The following is a 24,712-nucleotide window of genomic DNA, read 5'->3' as shown; positions in this document are numbered from 1 at the left end:
AGTTGGATAAAAGCCTGACAAGAGAGCAGAACCTTACAAGATCTAACAGCATTGCAAATATTTTGGAGTTAAACTGATGGTATCATCTCCTCCCACTGTGTTATCTCAGGGTCCACTCTTTACTCCCCCCTCTGGCACAGGGGCTTATCTTAGCATATCCTGGAATGCTCTTATTCAGCTTTTATCAGAACAATACACACCTCGGGAAGTTGAAGCTGCTCTTATAAGAGGAGAGCGGATGGAGAGAAGGGATCAACTTAACAAGATGTCCCTCACTGATTTTTGGATTGTACTGCTGGCTTGTTTGACGCTTTGTCAGTCGGCACCGACCATCGCTCCAACCGTTTCACCGGAGGATGAGGACCTGGCTCAGGTAACGCAGTGGATGTTCTGTGTATATGAGCTGCCTGGATCTGTCATTGGGAAGACACACTGTAGGGGAGACTATTCTGCCTTATCATCATCACAACTGTCATTATCATCTTTTGTTGACTATCATCTTTTCCTCTCTGTTTGTCAGGGATATGTCTCTCAGTTTTACGGCGATGTTGGTACAAGAAACTCGTCAGTACGAAGTCTCGTCAATGATTCATTCAGTGAGGACCTGGAGTCAATGCAGGCTTTCTTTGGCCTAGAGGTGATTTCAACATATTGAATATTTTTAGATTCAATAACAAGAAAGAAACGCTGATCTCTGTGGACATTTTAAGCAATTAGATGTCATGTTGTACTCTTTCTTAAGAATATAGAATACTCTTTATTTTGTTCTCAAATGATAAAACACAATAATCAGTCCTCGGCTTTCTTGTAATCATTTATAATATGACTTAATAATGCCACTACTGACAAAGGATTCATAAAAAGAATCATATGGTAGATGGCAAAATGTTACCATATTTCAAACTTCAATTTAAAAAGCTCTATGCTGTTGTTGCCTCATGTCATCATCTGACCACCAGGTGACTGGCGTCTTGAATAAAGAGACAGTGGAGGTGATGAAAGCACCGAGGTGCGGTGTGTCAGACATCAGCCGATATGGACATTTCCCTGGGAAACCCAAATGGGAGAAAAGAGTAATCACATACAGGTAAGAAGATCTGAGGTCAGTGCTGCAGTTACGTCATTTGATTTGATTTGATTTGATGAATAGAGTGCAAATCTCCTCGAAGGCTCAACAGTCACCTCATGAAACCACATTTAAATTGACTACAGATCCAGATTTTTATTTGGATCCATTTGAACCAAACTTCACACGCTCTTAAATCAGTTAAATATCAGTTCCCTAACATGTCTTTTTTCAGCAAAATCCATGAAGTAATCTCTAAGAAATTTAGGAAAATGTAAAAAAACACTCTCACTATGTCCGCCCCATCCTGTGATCAGCCCCATCCTGGATCTTCCCCAAACTCTAATGGCTTCTTCTCTGACCCACAACACATCCTTACACTGAGTTTCATGCTAATCTATCCAGTAATTGTTTGCGTTATCCTGCTAACCAACAAACAGATGGACAAACAAACGCAGATAAAAATATAACCTTGGCGGCGGTAATGACCAAACACTGAATATGATGACCAGGTCCTTCTCTGGGCTCTTGTAAGTGGCCACCTTGTTGGCTACTGAGGCATCTGCACTTTTCTGACCAATACCACATCCTTCCAATAAGTTTTGTGGTAACCTTGCTTACAAACAAACAAACAAACAAACCAACAGACAGGGGTGAAACCTCCTATATATATAAATATGACCCTGGAGTGACAATATTGACACCAACCATTAGGATTTGTATTTATATAGAGCTTTTCTAGTCTTGATGACCACTCAAATTGCTTTATAGTACAGATTGTCATTCACCCATTCACACACACATTCATACAGTGCGTCTATTAGCATCACTTTTTTGTTCTATGGGGGGCATTTCGGGATTCAGCATCTTGCCCAAGCACACTACGTTATACAGATGGGGAGGACAGGGGATTGAACTGCCGACCTTCTGGTTGGAGGACGACCGCTCTACCCGTCAGACAAAGCCGCCCCAGATAATAATAATAATAATGATATATGGTCTGAACAGGATCACCAGGTACACTCCAGATCTGACGCAGAGGCAGGTGGATGCAACCATCGCTCAGGCCTTGCAACTCTACAGTGATGTCACCCCTCTGGACTTCAAACAGATCTACACCGGCAACGCCGACATCATGATCCTCTTCAAGGGCGGATGTGAGTCTAGTTGAAATAAGAGTTTTTTGAGAAAATCTCTAACTTCTACCATCAAAAGAAGAAAATAAAAAAATAAGATAGCTGAATTCATCACATAGTTTTGGAGCAATCTGACAAACATTTCATCAGTGACGCCAGCTGATTCTGGAAATCTTGTGCAGACAGTACAGACTCTTAAACTATAGATTGCATTATCTTCTTCGTGCTTCTGCAGATCACGGGGACTTTTACCCTTTTGACGGAGCGAGTGGAGTCCTGGCTCATGCTAACTCTCCCGGACAAGGCCAGGGGGGAGACACACACTTTGACGATGATGAAACCTGGACTCTTACCCAGAGAGGTAAACCTTGTCCACTGACGCAGGAGTGTATAATCTGTGTAGTTTTCTGTTTGTCAGATGAGATGTGACAACTGTTTGTGAGGGGAAAAAAGATTTGATATTCTCAAATAACTATTCTTTCACCAAGGAAGTTAATCAAAAAATAAAAATGTGCATGAAAAATCGAATGTAGTGTTTATCTAATAAAAACTGTCAGACGTATTTCCTTGTTGTTGTACACAGGTGTGAATCTGCTGTTGGTGGCGGCCCACGAGTTCGGCCACGCTCTGGGTCTGGATCACTCCAGGAACAGACGTGCACTCATGTACCCCACCTATCAGTATGTCAACACAAACGAGTACAGGCTACCAGACGATGACAGGCGCGGGGTTCAAGCCCTCTATGGTAAGAAATAAAACAAGCTGAATGTTTGAACTTCAAATGGCTTCATCCTCGAATCTGTACCACATAACAGAAAATACTGTTCAACAGCTATTAAAAGAATGAATACCAATTTGCAGTATCTGTTTCGATATTATGAACTGCACAGGGTCTTTTTTGTATTCATTACGGTTTTTATGTTTGACAGCCAGACTGAACGAATTGTAATTATCTTTAACCTATATTGGATCCTTTATATTTCAATACTTTATATTTACATCAGGAGCGGGTCCTCTCTTCGGAGGCCACCATGTTTTTTACAGTAGTCCAAACTGGACAAACTAAACACCTTTTGAGTTTTTATGATAACCACAGGTTCTCTTTCATGTTTGGACTAGATGTCAGAATTTCTAAATTCTACACATTGCCCCTTTAATAAATGTTTGTAAAAGTGCATATTTTAATTTCTTTATGTCAGTGGTTGTTTGTTTTATCGTAGCGTAAGAGCTTTTCTGTCACTCTTGATTTTTGCCACTCCTTGTCCCAGGAAGCCGTACGCCAGTGCCCACAACCGCCCCAAAACCAAAACCAACTCCTCGTCCTGAACCTGAACCAGAGCCGGAGGAGCCATCAGAAGAACCTGACCCTCTGCCAAATCCCCGAGGCGAGCAGTGCAGCCGCGGGCTGGTGTTTGACGCAGCTACCCCCGTGAGGGGAGAGCTGTTCTTCTTTAAAAACGGGTAATTTCTGAAAATATTATAATCTGTGTATTTATGCGGAGCATGAATTGGTTGGTTTTTCTTTTACAGTTCAATTAAAATCCCTTAACAGATATTATTGGAGAAAGTCTTCAATTGGAATCCGTTTCACTAAAGTGGTAACAAAGTGGCCTGGGATCAACTATGTGGACGCTGCGTTTGAAGTCCCACACAGGGATGTGTTTTATCTGTTTGAAGGTAATTTTCAAAGGGTTTTGTTCAGTTAAATGATGAATGTAGTCATTCAATAAGTACTGTGAAGCTGTACAGGTTATAATAAGATCCATCTGTTCTCTCCAGGTCATCAATACTGGGGCATAAGGGCTTATCAAAAGAGAATAATGTCAGGTTATCCAAAGTCTATCACCAGCCTCGGCCTCCCCTCCTCAGTCAGTAAAGTGGATGCAGCTGTTTATGTGCCGACTACTAGGAAAACACTCATATTTGTGAAAACACAGTATTGGAGGTGAGTGTTAGTCATGATCACATATAATTTTGGTTTAAACACGACATGTACCTGTTGGCTAAACAACTGAGATAATTGATCACTGAAATATTAATTAGGTTAGATCATTTACAAAGCATCTATGTGTCCCGTGTTGCAGCTATGATGAGAGCAGAAACCAAATGGACTCTGGATACCCGCGATCTATCACTTGGGATTTTCCAGGCATTGGCTCCAAAGTAGATGCAGCCTTTGAGAATTATGGTGAGAAATATTCATTAACATTAAACCTGTTTCATATACGAGCCAAGAATTACCTTTGATTAGAATGACAGTAGGTATGAGTACATACCTCAGCCAAGGCCCAAGAGTCGCTTAAATTCCAGATATTTCTCATGAAGATCCATGAATTATTCTCTGGGAAATCTGTTAAAATGTTCATACATGCCCTATCTCACAATTTGTCAAAAAAAGTGATAAGAATTTATGGATCCGCACCAGGTTCTTTCCTGAGCCATATTGCATCCTTCCACCTAATTTTGTGGAAATTAGTTTGTGTGTAATACTGCTTACTAACAGACGAATCCCAATGAAAACATAACAAGATTATTTATGTGTATCATGTCAGTCTGTTTGTACCCTTTACTGGACTCTTTATTATTATATAATATAATATTGTATAATATTAAATTAAATTAAATTAAATTAAATTAAATTACATTACATTACATTACATTACATTACGTTAAATTCAATTCAATTCAATTCAATTCAATTCAATTCAATTCAATTCAATTATATTATATTATATTATATTATATTACATTACATTGTATTATATTTAGTCTGTATGTGTGTTTGTTTCTCTGTTTTTAACTTATTTGGCCCTGAAAAGCACTTTTTGACTGTGACTGTGAAAAATGCTGCATGAATAAACTTCTGTTTACATTTTTTTTATTAGATCATATCTGCCCGATGTTTAAAAAGGCAACTGTTTGCTATATATTGTGATATACATTGTTTTTTGTACCAAAGTCAAAGTAATTCTGTTATTTTACTGTAACTTCAGCTTGATACTTGGATATAAAGTGAATGTTCCCTTCCACAGGTTATCTATACTTTTCAAGTGGACCCAGACAGAGTGAGTACGACGTGACAAACAAAAGGGTGGTGCGTGTATTGCTCAACTACGGCTGGCTCAACTGCTACTGACACACGACTGCAGAATCCCCTAAATGTCCCTGTCGCTTGCATGAACATCATGAATGAGTCAAGTGAATAACAGTGTTAAGTTTTATTCTATGATGAGGGGAACATCGCTTGAATACAGATGTTGTTCGACATATTTCAAATAAACGCAATTTAGGCAAAGATCAGTGATCAATTCTGTGAACAATGTTTTACCTTCATTGTCTCCTGCTTCATTTTGTTCTGTATGGAATGTGCTGATGTTCTCCTCATTTCAGTGATGTTAGATGGAACATTTATTGTGTGTTACAAATAAATATTAAAATGGATTCATGCAAACTCTTCTCTTCAATTTCACTGCCCCCTCTAGCCCTGTTTGGGGCGTCGCTTGCAGGGTACCATACCAACACAGTTACACAGTAAAACAAATATAAACAATTTAAGCCATTAGTTGTTCTCAGTTGTGTCTGGACTATTATGTTGTGAAATAAACCAGTTTTTTCCTGGATGCAGCAATTTTAGAATTAGGACCAAAGGGTTTCTTTAAGCCTCATAAGAGGAGATTTAATATTGAAAGAGAGCTGAGTCACTTCTGTGTCATGAACATGGATCAATTTGCTGTTTCATGTGACGATGCAGTAACATCCAGGTTGAGGCACACAATAAACCCAGACCAGCGAGGTAATAGAGAGCACAAGCGATGAGACTATAGGAGCTTCAAAGGCTTGGTTTACCAAAATTACAACGATATATTTTCGATAGTTTGGGTTTTATTTGCCCAGGGTTATAGGAACTTATCTTTGACATTCCTGCTGCCTCTCCAATGTAGTGGAAGTGAATGGAATTTATTTGTCAGCAAGCGTGCCTCCCATACTCATGGATAATCTCCTGGACGTGCTGTCAACCCGTATTATTTAGATTATAACCATCGAAGATAGCAGTTCCACTGGAAACTGTCCTCTGTGAGGCCTATGAATTATCCCGTTCAGGACACATGCTTAAATTGGTCATGATTGGTGCTAGTCCTAAGAAAGGCTTCCTGGAAATAACTAATCAAAGAAGGGAAAGCTAACACTTGTATGGCCTTTCACAGTGAAAGAAAGGCACAGCAAAGGCAAAATGTCAAATGTAAATTTAATTTGGAGACATGGATTTCTCAGTACACAGCAAATGGACCCAGTTTGTCCCTCTGATATTCACTCATGAATTTAAAGGAATGTGCTGCAAGTGAGCTAAAGGTGTGTCATATTAACCTTTTAGTTGTTTTCAACACATCGAAAACAACCACAAAAACATTGAGGTCTGTAAAACACATCAGGAGTTGTTTAGCAATAATGAAGGATATGAGGAAAGTCGTGATTGGGAAACACTAGTGATGCTGGAGGTAAAATAGAAAATCAAAGTAAACAGAATATTGAAAATTATATTGAGTTTAAATTTTTCAGATCACAATGTCATTTGCAGCTGCAAGAGCAGAAACACATGTGTGTGGTGTACAGAGACATGTGGTAGGTATGACCTTATACAACCTTGACAGAGAAACATGAATCTTTCTTTGGTGCTTCTAAATGTTACGTGACCAGGTTAAGAGCAGATTAAAAGAAACATTGTACAAATAGACGCCAGGTATTAGAGGAGAGAAAGAAAAGGAAATGTAGCTGCAAAGTAATATCCTGGTAATTAAGTTTATTTTCCTTAAGAACACTCAAAAAGTAATTCCAAAAAAAAGAAACCAAATGTTCAGTGTAACAAGGACAAGTTCTTCAGTAAAGTGAAACTTATGTAAACATATTTCATTGGTTTGGTTACATTCCGATATTGGTCAGAAAATGTCACACCTATCACTGCGCTCTTATAAATGTTGGTATACAGATTAAAGCACACAATTTATTCTAACCTATTTCTATGTTCTTGTTATTATTACGTTTATTAAATATATCAGCCTATATGTATATTTTATGTATAGTAATATTATGTGGGTAGTTTTGTATACAGAAGTTATATGATTATCATGTATTTTAAGTTTATTATGTTATTAAATACATTGAATACAAATACAAACTTTTAAGCCATTTATCCACATTTCAAAACTAATACTGGTGTTAATACGGAAGGACAGAGAGGACATAACGAAAATAAAATAAATTGAAATAAAATAAACACACTAAAAGCCTTCACCAAGCAGCATTAACAGGTTCTACTTTTCTAAATATAATCTCGTTTTAACATTTTCTCAAGCTTCAAAATAAACAATTTAAACCGAATATCCGGTGCAGGTCCCCTCAGTAATTATGTCCGGTAGAAACAACTAATCTCTATAGCCTCAACAATATTTTTTGAACGGCGATAGTTGCGCTTTTATCGATATCACTGAATTATTTATTGTGAAAACATCTCCACAGTATCCCTGTGTTTATAATGGAGTCTGGCGGCTAGCTGGTTAACATTAACCTTTAGCCTTTAGCGTAACCACTGCGGTGGAGACGACTGAAGGTTCCGGTTGACACACGGAAACAAACAATCCGGAGCACGAAGCGTAAGAAGTGAGCCGTTTTATTTTGCTGCACTTTAATTCTGGTGTGTGGTCTCTTACTTCTACACAACATGAACTCTGGTGTTTTTAAGTCTCTAGCAGCCGTGAGCAGTTAGCTCGTCTTAACTGCACCATAGCAGAGTATGCTAGCTTCTGTGTTAGCATTGCCTGGCTCACAGTCCCACTGTTGTTAGTGTTGTCTCCAGCTGAGTGTGTGAGGCACGTGTACACAGGTAGCATTATGTAAACACCAGTTTGTTCAAATGTCTCATTGACGTTTCCTGTCTCCACCGGACAGAGGTTCGTCCCTGTCTCACATGGAGTCCCTCAACACGTTTGAATCTGAGATGGAGGCTGATGGACAGGGGAACTACTCTCTGTTTCCTGCTCTGGACAGCATCGCAAGTCTGTCAGGGACTGCAGAAACTCTGGAGAGGTGGTTTTATACATTTATATATCGACACACGTATTTATATTGCGCTTTTCGAGTCTTGATGACAACTTAAGGGCAAAGCAAGGTAGTTTGATTTCTAAAGCACATCTCATACACAGGTAGATTCAATGTGCTGCACAGGGACATTAAAAACAACAGACGCAATACAAATAGATACATTTTAAATCTGAAGTTTTGAACAAATTTTAAAGAGATTAAAAGAGGTAAAAGAAACAAAGATAATAACAAATAATAGGTTGAATGAGTTATTATAATACACATAAGCTAGATTTGTTCAAAATGACTAGATAAAACAGCATGATGGTATGACCATTTGTAAAATAGTTAAGTTAAAAGCATTTTACAGCACAGTTTTGCCACGCTCCCATTCATACACACATTCGTACAGTGCATCTTTGTGCCGCACTTTAATCACACACTAAGCCCAAATCACATGGAAATGGGTAGACTGGGATCGATCTGCCGACCTTCTGGTTAGTGGACGACCCGCTCTACCTCCTGAGAATCAGTAGTTAGTGGGTATAGTTTTGTGCTCATGGGGAATTAAGTCAGTTTTGATACTGTGATTTTGTACAATCTGTTGCGAAACAGCAGCAAAGAAGTGCTTTGCAAGGACGATTCTGGACTTAAAACATGATAAAAACAAAACCTCCTATGCTTACTTTCCTGATGCAACTCTACAATTTTTTACATAAATATGGAGTATTTTCTCAAATGCGTGGAGATTTGATGTTTATGTTTCCCCGAATGATACTGAACTTTTCTTTGCAGCGAACCGCCCGGTGAAATTTCGGAGAAGCCAAACCTCACATGGCTGGATGCTGCACAGGTGCCTTTTATTTCTCATATTTCATTGTGTTGTTATTAGAACTATGATCAACTGCTTTGTGAGGTTTTGTTTGATCCTTTGTTGTCCTTGACTTAAACATTTCTCTCATGTAGATTGTCTTGGAGGAAGCGGGACGTCCCATGCACATAAAGGAGATTAAACAGAGAATCATTGACAGAGGACTTGTTCAATCTAAGTACAGAAATCCTCTCAATTAACTGTGCATCTTTTTGTTCACTGAATATTTAAATCTATTGTCAGATCAAAGTTGTTACTGAATCTACATTTTGAGTCTGCTTATCTTGTCCCTCTCTCCTCTGCAGTGCAAAGTCGAGCCTGGAGGCGGTCATGTACCGTGAGGTAAGGAGGGTGTTTATCAGTCTGACAGCAGCCTCTGCTGTTGAGGAAAACAACATGCACCTCCACTTCACATGTGTGTTAGTTCAGTTGATACAGCACAGGTGTCATCTGTATTTCTGTCACTATTTTTTCTTTCTCCATGTTTTTCCATCCTGCTCCTATGACCTTATTTAACTATTTTCAAGAGAAGCACTGCTGTAAACAGCAAAGGATGCCCTGCGCTCACACGCACAAGCCTTTCAACGGGCTATACAGTATCTAGTCATGATGGAACTAATCTAAATTGGGAGGCATATTGGACTTTTCCAGCGCCATGCATTATGGCCTCAGTCTCACATATGTTTCAGACACAAAAAGGAAGCAGGAGATTCAAGAGGATTGAGAACAGAAACGGAGTCTTTGCTCTGCTGGTGAGTTAACTGGGATACTAATGCAAATTTCACACAAACCCTGAATATGTTATGTGATGCTGAAATGCACTTGACCTTTTATGCCAGGCTATTTGTCTTGGAAATATACCAAGGCGTTGCTGTCCACACAAGACCTAGGTCCAGCACTGTGGTTGATTAAACGGGACCGCCTGCTATAAATGTACTGTACAGACAGTACTAATCGATATTGAAAATTGCATTTCAGTATCATTAAAATTGAAAGGCACAATGTTTTTTGCATTGGAGATTCAATACTATCTGGCAATCTGATAATCTGATATCATGTGGATATATGATGATAATTTACTTTTCTGATTATATCAGAGTAGAAATAATTTCGTAAATTTTAAATAGCTCATGCACATTTTGTTTTCAGTAACTTTCATGGTTCGTCATTCAGCAATTAGATTAGAAAAGTACAGGCTACATCCATGTTCATTTTGTTGTCTATATTTTCATCTGTATTTTCATTCATCCCCCTGAAGGCAACACAAGCGCGAGCCTCAGGTGCTTCCCAGCACATAAGAAGAGATCTGTGTCTTTGTCTTCTCACAGACGGATGAGGAGCGGCAGCAGGCCCTGCAGACCTTCACCTCCCAGTCTTTCCTCAGCTCTCCGCAGCAGAATACCGTCGGCAGCTCTGGCTCAGGGGCCTCGGGAGCCGGCTTTCCATCCCCTGCCAGTTCCTCTGAGCACAAGACCAAGGCGAAGAGAGTTTCTCGAAAAACCCAGAATGAAAAGTACCGGCTTAAGTACCTTAGGCTGCGCAAAGCAGCTCGGGCCATGATATTTGTGAGTGAACTGCTGATTGATAAGAATCTCTACTTAGTTACTGTAGGTTTTCTATTATGTCTTGCATTTGCAGCTCTTAAATTATTAATGCTATGAAACTGTTTTACCCACAGGAGAATGCAGCTGTCTGCGATGAAGTTGCCCACTTGGAAGAGAAGTTTCTGAGAGCGAAGGAGGAGCGAAGGTGAGTGGACATGTTTCAGCTATGCTTTTGATTTCCATAATGTTCTAAAAACATGCTATTGACCATCTGGTGTGTGTCAATCATTCTACATTGTCCTGTTGTTGTCATCGTTCTGTTATTCTTATTACACTGTATGATGGATCTGTTTTTGTGATGCCATCTGGTGAGGATTTATGATGGTGCCATTTCTCTAACAGTTTAAGATCTCCAACTAATATATATAATTTTAATTTGCAGGTTTTTACTGAAATCCTTGTTGCAGTACCAGTCCTTGTCAGAGGGGGAGATTCTGCCCACACCCAGCTCAAGCGCTCATCCACCTGTTCCACCTGTGGCACTAACTTCAGTACCCGCAGGGGCTTCGGGCCTGTCTGGGGGACACAACCTGGCATCAGTGGTGTCAACAGGGGAAGAAGGTCCTCTTAAAAAACCCAAGAAGGAAAGGAAAGAGAGGGGGAGGGAGAATGGAAAGGAAGAACGTGAGTGTTCTGTGGTCGAGTATAAGTTTTACTGCAGATAATTACTAATAATGGATTTAATATGAATGGATTGTGTTCGGCTTTCAACACTGTTGACCTCTAATTATTCTACCCCCTTATGTTTGATCAGTGCCGAAGAAGATGACTAAGAAGAGAAAGCTAATGGACGGGTCTCGGAAGCTGGTGCAGCCCATCTCTCTGGACTCATGTGGTCGCCCCGTCTTTCCCATCGTCCTGGGAGGTTTAACAGTCTACAGTCTTGGGGAGGTCAGTATCTGAGATGTCTGACATGTCTTTGCTTTATTGTCACCATGGTACAGTTATGGTAAACCTCCAAAATGAAGTTTTCTTGCTGTGACAACTTCAACTGACTATTGTTAGTGCAGATTAATGGTTAAAAAAACTAATATCTGACTGCTCTCCAGATCATCACAGACAGAATGTTGTTCCATGATGAGTGTGCCATCTACCCAGTGGGCTTCTGCAGCACACGAGTCTTTGCCAGCATGAAGAACCCCGACCAGCAGTGCCTTTACACCTGCCAAATCAAGGATGGGGGGACAGGTCCAAAGGTACACACGTACATGTACATGCACACACATAACCACAGTTGCAATTGTCTTCAGTTTTTCCATATGTCCATCATTTCCCTGAATCATATATGTAGATGTTAATACAAGTTTTTATAAAAAATAAACAATTGGTCTGCTAAGATCAAACACTTCCTACATTGGCGAAGGGATGAAACACTCATTGGTTTCATGGTAAGTTGTACCTTTTCAATCTTTAATTACCGTGGTCACCATGGTGGTTTGGTTTATTCTGTATCAGCATGAGCTGTTAGTGCTCTGGCCATGTTGCTTGTGTTTAACAAAAAAAAAAGCTGCTTTTGCAAGTTAAAGCCTTCCTTCTTCAATGTTGCACATTTTGATATGGATTTGGTGCTATATTATTTTATTAATAATAAATATATTGTTTAAGTACACTATATACACTTAAACTATAAACTTCGTGAAATTACTTCCATGTGTATCAGCACTTTTTGAACATTTTCATAACATTTTAACATGAGCGCAAAAATACTGCTAACTGTGATCGGGTTGTGTTTTTGTCCAGTTGAAATGGTATGATTAAAAAAAGAAAAAGTTTATGTAAATTACTTTAAGTCACACAAACTGATGGCTGCATTGCAGTGGGGCTCACTTAAAACATTTTCAACTTTGACTCCCCAGTTTGAGATTGTGCCTGAAGAAGACCCTCAGAATGCCATCATGGCCTCCTCTGCCCTGACGTGCCACTCCAACCTCCTGAAGGCCATCGCTTCTGTCAGGTACAGACGTCGACCACAAAGACTTGGATTCAATTGTTTGTTGCTATTCTGAATAAATTATATTACAGACATCCACATTTTTTTTGTTCTCTGCAATGGTGTCAGTCTGGCAAATGTCCAAGATAATTTTTTTCTGAAAGCCAATCCTACAATCAGTGCCAGAAGTATTTGGACATTTCTTTTTTTTACTTCTTTACTTTCAGCACATTCAACTTGAAACCAGAATTTCACTAAGTAGAACACATACCTCCGTATAGTCCCCTTAAATTCAATCAAGTTGCACTAAATTGCAAACACTTAAAGAAATCAGTCCTCTATATATTTTCTTTATTTAAAAACGTGTAACTGAACTAATCAATATGGTCTTTACTTCCCTGACCTTTAATACAGCTCATGTCCTTCCCCTAGTTCCAAGTGTGTGGTGCCCATCGTGCCATCAGGAGCAGACTTCTTTGGTTTCTCTCACCCCACCATCCAGAATCTCATCCAGAGTTGTCCTGGAGCACGCAAATGTACCAAGTAAGTTCCCTTTGCTTATCAAGAGTGGATTATTGATTACAATACACACCTATATACTTGCAGCTTTTCTGACATTCAGATTATGACTTAATAAGAATGAGATTTGTGTATGTTTAGTTGGAAAAGACGAAAACCTGTGGTCAGTAAAGGCTGAATTCTTCTGTCTGCTGTCAGTTTTCATCACTAACATGAGTGCATACTGTCGGTAATATTCCTGTCAACAATCTATTCCAGGGTCTTAAAAAGCATAAAGATTCAATCATTCTAATTTTATGCGAGGCCTATGTTCAGTTATGGAGAAGTGTAAATGCTTCTGGGACTCCAATATTCCTTCATATCTGTTGTACTTGACTTAGGTCTTCAATTTAATTAATTATGGTCTTTAAAAGTCTTAAATTTAACTTGTTGAAACCTGCAGGAACTCTGCAACTCTTAATAATACGTGTTCAGTTGTCTAAAACATTGCAGACCAACTTCCTAACCTGACTAAAAAATGAACCAACAATGAGAATTTATTTTAAATTATAATAAATACAGATATGAATTTCACCATCCACATTGAGGGGACAACTGACGAAATGTAGAGCAGTGTATTTTGTGGACAGGTTGCCCAATCAAAGTAATTATATTAGACTGAAACACATTTTTCAACCTGGTTGATTATTAGGTGATGATAATGATGTTTGAATGTAATATGGAAACAAAACTATTTATTTATTTATTATTAAATCTTGTTTATGTAGCTACAGATGGATCCGTTTCGAGGTGTGTCGCCCAGGTGATGGCCAGGTCCCTCACATCCTTTCAGAGGACGATGCCTCTGTCAACTTTGAGGCCTACCAGAGACACCAGTGCTTTGAAGAGAACAACAAGGCGGAACATGTCACAGGTTGCTCCAATTAAACTTGACCTAGTTTTTAAACTTATTTACACAACCTTGAATATTGACTCTGTGCTGCACAAGGCAAACATTTCAAAGGCAATGATTCATCAGACACACAGAGTCGGGCATGGTCTAGGTCTAACTGCTGGGCAACAAATGAGAAACCATGTCTTGTTCGTCCACATCTGCTGTCAAAACGTCTGAGTAAAGCAGCGAAGCTGCTCCAGTGGAGCCACTCAGCTCTACTTTGCACTGCTGGAGTTTCTGTCGATAACACAACCAACCCCAACCGCTTCTCTAAGCCTCCACTGTTAACAATACAGTATCTACCTACTTATTCCTAAAACGTCTGTCTCTATGTGGAACCCATTTCTTGAGAACAGTTCATCTTATCGGCTTCACACTTGGCTTGTCTATTGGTAAGAGCCCAGGGAAGTGCACTGTCAAATTGGATGTGATTTGGATACACGATCAACGTTCAGTATTAGTAAACCTTCAAATAAATATTACCTGGCAGTCAGTGGAGGCAGGGCAGCATGCCAACACGAGTCTGCTGACCAAGTTGAACCTGTCCTTCAAGTCCTTGCAGTCTGCAGGCCAAAGCTGGCAGCAATAATATCTGGCCCACCACATCAATTTGATTATTTTTATTGAACCGTGTCAGTCTGACAAAGACATTCACAGCAGTCGCTTATCTCCATCATGGCAACAGCATTCATAGAATTGCCTCTCTTAAGCGAGGTAATTTCACAACGTTTGTGTTGTTGCTGTACACTGTGTGCAGCTTTATATTGAGCTGAATTACAGAGCTTTTATTTTGAAAAGTTGTCAACACGGGTCTAAAGATTATGTTGGTTGCGTAACACGTCTCTGAAATAGCTGACATGTAATGTATTAAAAGATAACAGCAGTTAAGTAAATTATTCAAACTTCTGTACATTTGCATTCCATTCAAAGGTCTGTCAAATTATTTCACAGTCCCTCTATTTTTGCCATTTCTTGCATTTTCTAATGCTGACATGACGGTTGCTTAGCCTCACAGACATTGACATTGGCTCTTCCTCCTCTTTTTATCCAACTTGTCTTCCTCAGGACAGACACCGCAGTCTCCTAGTTCCTCTCATCAGCACCACCTGACTTCCCCCACCATGAAGCCCTCAACCTCATATTTCAGCTCCTGATTCTGGTAGTGCCACTGAAGTCTTACTCGATGGTGAACTTTACTTTTGTATTTACAACCCTATTTCAAAAATACCTTCCTGTTTAAGTCATTCTTGAAATAGCAGCATCATGATAACTTGTTGATGATAATATAATATAGTTGATGATAATATACTGGAAATGGATGGTGAATTAGCTCTGTGCTTAATGTGATATCCCAAGACCTCTTAGTAGAAATTACATTCTATATTCTCTGTACAAACATACATGGTTTTATAATCCTAGTTTACTTTATATTTAAAAAGTAATTAACTATTTTACTAATTGGGGGTCTCAGGAAAATCTAAATTGCTGGTTATTATTCTGTCCCATGTGCACACTTTGGTTCAAGGCATCCTATTGCCTTTCTATTTAAAGTTTTGCAATTAAAGTGTACATTTTTCTTAAACTCTGTTGCATTTTTTTGTCTTTTTCTGTTTTACCCACACGAAAGGTGTAGCTTTGAATGTGACACATTCACTTTAACATAGTTGTTAGTTTGTAATTTATTTGTGTCAATCATAGTCAAAGGGGGCTTATTTCAGTCCATTCTGCAAAGTTTCTCCTGATTCTGCATCACATCTTTTTACATTTTCTGGTTCTGTGACTTTTCTAATTGTTTCCTTGGTGGCAATTTGAAATAAAAGGAGGGCCAGGTAAAATGCCGCTGAGGCTGTAGATTGGACAAGCTTTATAGTCACAAGGCCAATCTCTCCATGCATAACGAACAGCAGCTGCTTCTTCAGTGGGGGAACACAAACTGGTGGATAACTGGACAGTGGTCAGACCCCAGTTTGTGATAGGAGCTGGAACCCAGAGGGACTTCGGCCCGCATGGAGCTTGATTCGCAGAGCAACAGATCTTTATTTTTAAAAAAAGAAGGAAACACAGTTTAGTTTGAGAAATAACATCAAATAACCTGTAGTTATTTAATAAAGAGGTTAAAGGGATAGTTCACCGAAAAATTTAAATTCACTCATTATCCACCCACCACTATGCGGATGGAGGGGGGGGATGATGTGTTTGAGTTCACAAAACCCTTCTGGAGTCTCAGTGGTAAACTTTGTTGCAAACATTCATATTCGAGGTCATTTACACCAAGATTTAAGCCTAAATATCTGCTGGAAGTGGCTTGACCAATCTCAATTCAGTGTCAGCTGTCAATCATGATGTTTTTTTTATAGCATCAAATAACTAATTAAAAACAAACATACTGGAAAAATAAGCACTTGAACACACATCAGTGTAATAAGTATTACTTCAAATGACAAAAAACGTCTATGATAAAAAAAAAAGTAACATGTGCTTTGACTTTTTAGTTTGATCCATGTCCCATCCTCTAACATAGTAGGACAGGATTTATGACCCACACTGCAGCCAGCCACTAGGGGGACATCAATACACTTTGGCTTCACTTTTAGGGAGCCTTCGATCTCAATATACATGGGTCTGTGAGGCAAAGGGAACATGGGACAAAAAAGAACCCATCAAATGTTGTCACAGATCCAGGAATTGTTTTTCACATTCTTTTTTTTAAATTTAATTTTCATCGAATTCCCAGCAGCAATTGATCTTGATGGATAAACATTCTTCCTCACTGGAGATAATGATTTCGTGATCTATGATTTTGTTGGCTTGGCTGTCAGACTTGATTGAGTTTAAGAGGACTGTTGGGCTACATTGTGTGGACCTCTAAATACCTTTGCTAATGAAACTACTGGGTAAATGTTGGACAAAAGTTTTGATTCACCCTGACTCCTACCTCAAAGACGTGTGAAGATGGTGTGACAGACACTGCCTGGTCGTAAGTTATGTTGACATGCATTCCTGAGCACAGGGTTTGGTTGGGGAAAGGTCCAAGGAAGTGCACATCTGTTTCATTATAAGCCACTGCCCTTGCGCCCAGTGACAGCCTGTAAGCTATATCTCGCTTGTACCGCGGATGGATCCTGAAAAAAAATAGACATCATATTTAAACAGAACTTCAGGTATTCCAATGTCTAAGACCTGATTGGAAAATATTGGATGATAATAATAAATAATAGTAAACTTCATTTCTGTGGCACTGATTCTGCTTCATGATCCCCCTTTGTTTTATGGATTGTGGGAATGTTAGATTCTCAGATCTCAGTGGTCTAGGAGCATAGTAAGGGATTCAAAGTCTTGAAATATGAAACAAAACTGCACCATGTACTGATTTAAAAGTGATCAATGAGAATCTTAAACTGAATTCTGAGCGGATGGGAAGCCGGTGTAGTTCTGCTGGGACTGGAGCAAAGTGTTGTCCATGTCGAGTGTGAAAGAAGTCTTGCAGGCAATTGCTGTTTCATTTAGGCAGGTGAATATTGGATTGGAAAATTCAAAATGAAAAAGCTGGTCACACCACATTTGCGTACATTTAATAAAGACAAAAAAGCAGAAACCAGTTTGCTTGTTAGTTTTCTGTACATAAGAAAAGTGCCATGGCCTTGTGTGTCTTGGCAGCAGGTCAGGGGCAAGTCCATAAAATACTTTATAGATGTTTATAAGGATCATACAATCTATCAGTAGAATAACTGGAAGCTACAGCTCTTTGCTCCATTTAAAAACTCTCGCAGGTAAACATACTCTGAAGTGACAGAAGGTTAAAACCAGAATTGGTAGAATATAGCCCTGACCACACCTCTACAATTTATGTTAGTGTTACGTAAAAGTCTAACGTGCAAGACTGAATTGAATCTACGTGAAGTAAATGCACAGCACTGATTTTAAATGTATTTATACCTTTTAGAAAGTATATCTCTGTCTATCACCTAGTGTTGATCAAGGCCTCTATCGCCAAATGATACCTGCATGTTTCTAATATCTACTAAACGTGACTCACAAGTACAGTAAGAGTAAATTTGAATGCTTTTCGGAACATCCTCCTTACGTGTGATAGGGAGAGAATTCGTCAGGTAAATCCAAAGCCACGGCCATGAAGGTTCGCGGCATCCGTGGATTTGGGACAAAGCCCACGTCTGCCGTCTGGTGCCAGCGGATGTTTGGAAAGGCATCACTTGTGGAGGTCTTTAAGTAAGTGGACAGCTGCACACAGGGAGAAACCATGGATCAAATCTGCAGTCATGCAAATGCTAACGATGTTTTTATTTATTTCTACATGGCGAAAGTGTAAAGACATTCAAAAATCAACTTAGATTAAAAATTGTACCCATGGTAGGTTTAACATAGACTGTATATAAAGGTGGACAACATGACAGCTCCACTAAAGTGAAGCCAAATTACTTTGATCGCCCCCTGGTGGCTGGCTGCATTATAGGCCATGAATCCCACCTCCTCCATGTGAGCTGATTGGACCTCAACACTGCAGCTCTTTTTTACAATCACTACTGTGCAGACTCTGGCCCAAATATGTCAATAGCGCAAGATAGCAGCACCCATATCAGTGATATTTGGCTTCATACATTGGACCCGTCGTCCATCTTTATAAACAGTCTATGGTGTTTTAAAAGCGCACATTAAGACCTGTACTGTATTTAATATTTTTGTTTTTGTATTATCATCTGTACTTGTTTCTACTGATGAAATACACAGAGTAACATACCTGGACAAACCCAAAGGGGAAATCAGCAGCTGTCTGGCCCCCTGAGCCCTGGTGAAACGCCATCCTCCAGTCATCGATCATAGCAGGGAAGGAACAGTTGTACTCATCCTGGTTCAAGTCTGCATTTGACTCACCTGAAAACATTCAAGATAAATGTGGTGTATTTGGCTCAAATGAACATACAGGTGATACCTGTGCAGGAAGTCCTACTCTACCTTGGTACCAGATGGCTCCTTTGATGGTCATGTTGAGCAGTGGGTGGATCATTGAATTCCACAAGACAGAATCGGTCACACTGGGACTGTGAGATTGTAACATGCAGAAAGTAGCAAAATTGCAATCTGTGCAAGGTAGCAATTCTCGTTGTATACACACATGAACACACACTGCAGGGAACGTAATTACTGGGGCGGCTGTGGCTTAGGAGACAGAGTGGGTCGTCCTCTAACCAGAAGGCTGGCAGTTCGATCCCAGTCCCCCCCCCCCCCCCCCCCCCTTCTACATGCCATTCCTGAAAACAGTGTCCTTGGGCATGATACGTGTATGAGTAATGTGTGACAGAAAAAGTGCTGCACATAGATGCACTGTAGGAATGAATGGGTGAATGGCAAACACTTTTAAGTGCTTTGAGTTTTCATCAAGACGACAAAAGCACTATGTAAATACAGACCATTTACTATGCATTTCAGAGGTAATGCATAGGTCAGCTGAATTGTGTTGTCTTTGCATCCTTACAAGGCTTTCTCTTCTGTGCTTTGGGCTAGTCCACACTGCTGCAGTGCCCGTGTAGATGACCACATTTCAACAGGCGTGCCCGACCAACAGGACTCCACCAGTCCTATGGGGTACTTCAGAATGTCATGCATGTAATGTCCAAAGAGCCAGCACAGCGCAGAGAAGTCAGCCACATTGCCTGGAAATACACTTTCATCAATCAACCAGTAGAATGCATGCGGTGGTACATACATAAACAAATAGCATCATGGTCATATTTATATATATTTGAGTTTTTAATACGTATATGCTGTCCTATGTCGTAACCATAAAAAAGCAGTAGCTCAGATTTAAGATGATGTGTAATAGAGCCTGACTGATTTATTGGTCAACCAATACGAAAACGTTTGTCTTACAGAATAAAAAATGCAGAAAAACACATTGGCTGTTGGTAAGTATGTGAGCAGAGCGTGCTCCGGCCACATAGTGTAGGATGGATACTGTCAGTTCTCCCTGGGAAGTACAGGAGCGATTGATCGTAGCTGAACAGTGTTGCAGATTTATATTTACATTTTGCATAGAAAGAATATATGCTTATTTTCTTACTTATATTGTACTTGGTTGTATGTGTGTTTTGTTTTGTTTTTATTTATGTTATTTATACAAAAATGTCTATGGTTAAATCAATATGAATATATAGATCAGAAACTTCTTTACTTGATATCATTATCGGCATTGATCTGTATCGGTCGATCTCTAATGAATAGATACATAAATCCTTGACTTACCAGCTGTAGGCACAGTCCAGGGAAGTTTCACTTCTATCAGATCCATCAGCTCAGTTTGACTCTTTTCCAAGGCTACCATGAAAGGTCGCACTTGGGAATAGTTTGGTACGAGGGCCAGCTCATCTGACGCATTAAAAATCTGTTGGACAATGAATAAATTAATATCACACAGAACATTCTTTTTTCATTAACTATGTTGCACTAAACAAGAAGTACTAAAATACTAATCCACTATGTTTGGTGTGCATTACAATCCAAAGTGTTCAACCAGCTCAGCCGACCTTATATGTTTCAAAGCCCATGTTGCTCTGCCCTCCACACAGCCAAACATCTCCAAACAGCACATCTGTGAGAGTGGCCGTGCTGCCTTCAGTGGCTGCCGTCACATTGTAGGGACCGCCAGCGTCGACAGGGTCCATGGTGACTTGCCAGACACCTGTATTTTCCATCATAGATGTTAGATTTAGAAAAAAAAAAAGGTGGCTGGACTCTCCACTGCTGCCAATGGGTACGTACTGCATTTGGCCGAAGAACAATAGCTGACAAACATTTCAAAAGTAAGTGGTAATTTTATTAGTTATGCTGATAAGATTATGCAGTTAACTTCAACCATCTAGTAAGACATATACTCATGTTGCACTGACATAACAGAAGTAATTATGAGACGGCCTTGTGTTCGTGCTGGACTGAGGAGGACTCAGGTCGTAGCTGCGAACACTTGACCTCTGATGTCTTCACTTCCCTGCAGATGTCAGGATACATATCCCATCTGACAGCAGCTGGCTGTATTTACCTTCTAACACAGGGACCGGTGAGGTTTTCTGATTTACTGGTCCTGACAAGGAGACGGTGACATGTCCACCGTCAGGGCCGTACCCCCACAGCACAGCTCTCTCTGGAGACCTCTGCAGCACCATGTGATCTCCATAGTAGGAGGCGAAGCGCAGACACCCATCTACACACACACACAGAGACTGTGCTGTGACCCACTTGTATGCAAACAGTTACAACATTATAGTGTCTGAAGACTCAAACCTGTGAAGCAGAAAGGACACTAGCAGAATAATATCATCAGTGTTTAGAGGTTGTAATGCTCAAACAATGATATTGTTCCCTTTGCTGCATAGTTAACAAAGAAATGAAGCCCCTGTTCCATAACGATTCAGAGCAGTTCAATGCTCACATGTGATTCAGCAGAGTCTACTCACCACAGCTGTCAACAGAGGCTGAAGGTGTCAAAACAGCACACAGCGTTAGAGCCACGATGAGAAGGCAGGTCATGATAATTACGAGCTGAGCTCCGTCAGTCAAACTGATCAACTAGTTTCCAAAAATTTTATCTACTCCTGTTACGCCCCAGCAGCTGAGCACCAACCTTCAAAATAAAAGCAAGAAAGATCACACGTGTCAAAATTAAGCCTCTTGAAATCTGGAGAGATATAACTAATGACATCATAATATGTATTCCACAATCTTGCTCTCCTAATCTTCAATATCTATCTATCATATCTATATCGATATATTTTTTTATCTTATTACCTAGTGGTAGAAGCTGAAACACATAAAGTATCTGTTAACATTAAGCAGTAAAATGGCAACCATTTGACTGTTATGTTAATTTCAAGTTTTTGTCAAATATTTACTCTTACTGAGGCTGATCAGGTCTTAACCTAACTTAACAGGTTCGTCAGAGAACTGAACAGTAAACATATAAAACTGTCTAAATCAGGGTTCTGTTGTAATGCTCTGTTGGTTTATTACTCCAAGTGTCATTTAAAAGCTTCATTGTTATAGAAACATGTCTTGTAGTGTGACACCTCATCGCTGGTGTGTTTTGTTCATCAGCAACTAGTTGGTGGAGCTCAGTTCATGGTCCTTATCATTCACTGGAGCTCAGATCAGTAATGGTGTGCACATACTGCTGGTCTGAGGACATGTGCTGTCAGTGAGTACTTCTTCAGGTGATAGAACACGGTGTATCGAAAACAATCTATGGATATTCTGTCATTGTTGTTCATTAGATTCCTTGTTTTGTGTATTGGTAAAAAAATAACAAATTTGTCTCCTGTCATTTCACATTTACCCGTGAAAAAAATGAATATTTACTAAAATTACGCAAGTTAAGTTGTTATCGCTATTTATATAGCCCACAGGTCCCACAGTAGAAATTAATCATTAAAACTTGAACTACACAAAAATGGTCCATGTGCCCTCTAGTGGCCCAATAAGTACATAACAAATAATCAGGGAATGGCTCTCAGTAGAGTTCATTCCACCTATAAGGCACAACAGTCACTATCCATGAATATTTTCTGGAAAATTGCTGAAAATAAAAAAACACACCCATTTATGCAATGTTAAAGAATGTGGGGGAAAAAAATCCTGGATCTGCCGCTTTGTCCGGATTCATGTCAAGATTTCATTCATTGTTTTGCTGAAATCTGTTTTTTAAAAATCTCTGCTGACAAAAAAACAAACAAACCAACCAACCAACCAACAAAGAAAATAATGGACAGCTATAAAAACAACAACCTTGGCTGAGTCATTTTCTCAAACATGTTGCTCCAGATGTTAACATGGGCCTTTATGTGAAGTTTTTTAAATGATGAACTTGGACGAACTTTTTAAATATAGAAACCTGATCACTTCTCAGTTGCACTATGTTGTCAGTTACATCCTCAATCTAGTTGATGGGAAAACCAACAGCAAAAAATAAGAAAAGAGGGAAGTCAATTCTAAGGCCTGGTCACACATCCGCCGATGTTTCAGGGGCGAACCTGTGTCTACCTTTCACTTCCAATCTTCGTAAGAGAGGTGGCGATTAAAACATTCGTCTTTGGCAAGTCGCAGCGTGGCTTTGTGTGGCGCTCAAATTTGGTCAACTCTGACCCACACATGGGACCGTGTCCTTACCCAAGAATCCCAATTTCTCCTTAAGGTGCTTTACAGTCTGTACACAGTGACACCCACTAAACTACAAAACTACTAAAGCAAGTGCTTATAAAACTTTTAAACAAACTAGCATAATTGCATAGTTTTTCAAATCTACGATTCTCTAAGCAGCACACTGCTGTGAGGTGAATCTCTATTAAGGCCAAAGTCATTAACATCTATAGCCTAAGACAACAGCATGACAGATGAAAGCAGGTGCAACATTAATAACCCCACAGTTTACCAGCCAGGTGTATTTACCGAAGCATTTTACACTTTTGCCTGTGGTAAAGACAAACGACCATACCACTTTCTGTTGGCATGTTATTTAACACAGAACTTACACATGGAAATAAAACCGATACAGTTGACTGCTGGCTGGGGCGTATGAGAGAACTGTAAAGTGAGGAATGGAAATGGGGGGCACCTGGGGGCCCTACATTGAACCAAAGCAAGAACAGCCTCCCAAAAATAATTATCAACAAAGAGCATACTGCATATACACATTAATAACAGTAAAGTGCAAACCCCCACCACCATCTGACATGAACTGAATACTAGACATTTACTGAAATTTTCCAGAGGGGCTACATGTAAGAACACAAATGTCAGTTTTCCCGGACACTTTCAGGATCTCTTCTTTCTTTCTGCCCCGAAGATGTCAGAGTGAGCCCATGTGAGAATACAGCAGGAAAATATCAGGGAAATTCACAGTGAGTAAGCCGGCGTGTCCATGACGTTGCTAACACGTGATGGATGTGAAACTGAAGCAAACAAAAGAAATACAAATGTTTTATGATAAAAAATAGGTGTCATTCATGTAGAACATGACAAATAAGATAATAACTTGGAATGAAAATAAGATATGAAGGTTTTGGTGATTAGAACTGATGCTGGTGTCGATGTGCTGCCTGATTTCTGCAGCAGAATTTATGCGTCATTTCCTGCCTCCTGCATGCTCTAGCTACCCAGGCTCCATCCTGTGTCAGACCCGAACAATCTCCTGCTACGTTCTTCATATGTGAAAGTCAAACTCCACTTTGTGTCTGAAAACAGCTTTTTAAACATTCTAGTCTTAATTAAACCTAAAAAGTGATGAAACCTAGTGACACCTAAGGTTATCACCCACTCTCACCTTGTGGCCCCTGCTTTTCCAGCCCTGCTATAACAGCCCAGGTGAGATGTGAGTCATTTACACACCTCTTCAAAGGTCAGTGATAATAATTTGAAACGTGAAATTGCACATTTAATATGAGCCATATCTATTATAATGGGTGGATTTTTAGTATAATATGTCAAATTTAATGTTGTTATTTTGTTATTCTTCTTTGTTTTTATTTAACTCTTTTCTTTTTTAATTTCAGAAAAAAATTATAATTCAAACACCT

The 24,712-nt window shown here is 39.6% G+C and overlaps 3 protein-coding genes and 1 long non-coding RNA gene across 8 annotated transcripts; 3 read left to right on the top strand and 1 right to left on the bottom strand.

Annotated features, from left to right (window-relative positions):
* The first annotated feature begins 118 nt into the window (after positions 1 to 118).
* LOC117772324 (stromelysin-1-like) lies at positions 119 to 5,600 on the top strand. 2 transcript variants are annotated; one of them, XM_034603361.1, is made up of 12 exons: positions 119 to 373; positions 521 to 637; positions 960 to 1,087; positions 2,075 to 2,223; positions 2,438 to 2,563; positions 2,786 to 2,947; positions 3,471 to 3,663; positions 3,755 to 3,879; positions 3,982 to 4,147; positions 4,287 to 4,390; positions 5,235 to 5,357; positions 5,388 to 5,600. In XM_034603361.1, exons 1-11 carry the CDS (start codon positions 239 to 241, stop codon positions 5,336 to 5,338), a joined length of 1,509 nt encoding a protein of 502 aa, XP_034459252.1. In that variant the 5' UTR covers positions 119 to 238; the 3' UTR covers positions 5,339 to 5,357; positions 5,388 to 5,600. The 2 variants fall into 2 exon arrangements, with proteins under 2 accessions (XP_034459252.1, XP_034459251.1); XM_034603360.1 differs by having other exon boundaries at positions 121 to 373; positions 5,235 to 5,598.
* Positions 5,601 to 7,665: 2,065 nt separating this feature from the next.
* tbrg1 (transforming growth factor beta regulator 1) lies at positions 7,666 to 15,406 on the top strand. Of its 4 annotated transcripts, none has more exons than XM_034603364.1 (15): positions 7,667 to 7,850; positions 8,146 to 8,283; positions 9,073 to 9,130; positions 9,244 to 9,326; positions 9,454 to 9,490; positions 9,838 to 9,900; positions 10,477 to 10,713; positions 10,827 to 10,897; positions 11,135 to 11,376; positions 11,507 to 11,643; positions 11,802 to 11,948; positions 12,609 to 12,706; positions 13,115 to 13,225; positions 13,969 to 14,114; positions 15,201 to 15,406. In XM_034603364.1, exons 2-15 carry the CDS (start codon positions 8,165 to 8,167, stop codon positions 15,287 to 15,289), a joined length of 1,638 nt encoding a protein of 545 aa, XP_034459255.1. In that variant the 5' UTR covers positions 7,667 to 7,850; positions 8,146 to 8,164; the 3' UTR covers positions 15,290 to 15,406. The 4 variants fall into 4 exon arrangements, with proteins under 4 accessions (XP_034459257.1, XP_034459255.1, XP_034459253.1 ...); XM_034603362.1 differs by having other exon boundaries at positions 7,667 to 7,857; XM_034603365.1 differs by lacking the exon at positions 7,667 to 7,850 and adding an exon at positions 7,910 to 7,928.
* A 449-nt stretch (positions 15,407 to 15,855) lies between these two features.
* Positions 15,856 to 22,259, bottom strand: siae (sialic acid acetylesterase). Its single transcript, XM_034603367.1, has 11 exons — positions 22,232 to 22,259; positions 21,602 to 21,721; positions 21,187 to 21,348; positions 20,675 to 20,829; positions 20,394 to 20,532; positions 19,627 to 19,804; positions 19,107 to 19,192; positions 18,892 to 19,025; positions 18,220 to 18,374; positions 17,071 to 17,257; positions 15,856 to 16,169 (listed from the first exon to the last, which is right to left on the bottom strand). Exons 2-11 carry the CDS (start codon positions 21,672 to 21,674, stop codon positions 15,921 to 15,923), a joined length of 1,518 nt encoding a protein of 505 aa, XP_034459258.1. The 5' UTR covers positions 21,675 to 21,721; positions 22,232 to 22,259; the 3' UTR covers positions 15,856 to 15,920.
* LOC117772350 lies at positions 16,082 to 23,896 on the top strand. Its single transcript, XR_004615762.1, has 4 exons — positions 16,082 to 16,198; positions 19,347 to 19,353; positions 23,385 to 23,387; positions 23,886 to 23,896. It is a non-coding gene; the product is annotated as an uncharacterized LOC117772350 (long non-coding RNA).
* The last annotated feature ends 816 nt before the right edge of the window (positions 23,897 to 24,712 follow it).

This window comes from Hippoglossus hippoglossus, chromosome 13 (assembly GCF_009819705.1).
Source record: "Hippoglossus hippoglossus isolate fHipHip1 chromosome 13, fHipHip1.pri, whole genome shotgun sequence".
NCBI lineage: Eukaryota > Metazoa > Chordata > Actinopteri > Pleuronectiformes > Pleuronectidae > Hippoglossus > Hippoglossus hippoglossus.
Note: the sequence above shows the minus strand (reverse complement) of the source record. Positions and strands in the feature narration are given on the sequence as shown.

Excerpts from the sequence above, each read along its gene's own strand:
- LOC117772324 (XM_034603361.1), top strand. The coding sequence starts at position 239 with ATGGAGAGAAGGGATCAACTTAACAAGATGTCCCTCACTGATTTTTGG. Across the intron at positions 2,564-2,785 it reads CTGGACTCTTACCCAGAGAG|GTGTGAATCTGCTGTTGGTG; the intron begins GTAAACCTTGTC and ends TGTTGTACACAG. Across the intron at positions 3,880-3,981 it reads TGTGTTTTATCTGTTTGAAG|GTCATCAATACTGGGGCATA; the intron begins GTAATTTTCAAA and ends TGTTCTCTCCAG.
- tbrg1 (XM_034603364.1), top strand. The coding sequence starts at position 8,165 with ATGGAGTCCCTCAACACGTTTGAATCTGAGATGGAGGCTGATGGACAG. Across the intron at positions 10,714-10,826 it reads CAGCTCGGGCCATGATATTT|GAGAATGCAGCTGTCTGCGA; the intron begins GTGAGTGAACTG and ends TTTTACCCACAG. Across the intron at positions 11,377-11,506 it reads GGAGAATGGAAAGGAAGAAC|TGCCGAAGAAGATGACTAAG; the intron begins GTGAGTGTTCTG and ends ATGTTTGATCAG.
- siae (XM_034603367.1), bottom strand. The coding sequence starts at position 21,674 with ATGACCTGCCTTCTCATCGTGGCTCTAACGCTGTGTGCTGTTTTGACA. Across the intron at positions 20,830-21,186 it reads ACCGGTCCCTGTGTTAGAAG|GTGTCTGGCAAGTCACCATG; the intron begins GTAAATACAGCC and ends TGGAAAATACAG. Across the intron at positions 19,026-19,106 it reads AGGAGCCATCTGGTACCAAG|GTGAGTCAAATGCAGACTTG; the intron begins GTAGAGTAGGAC and ends GAATGTTTTCAG.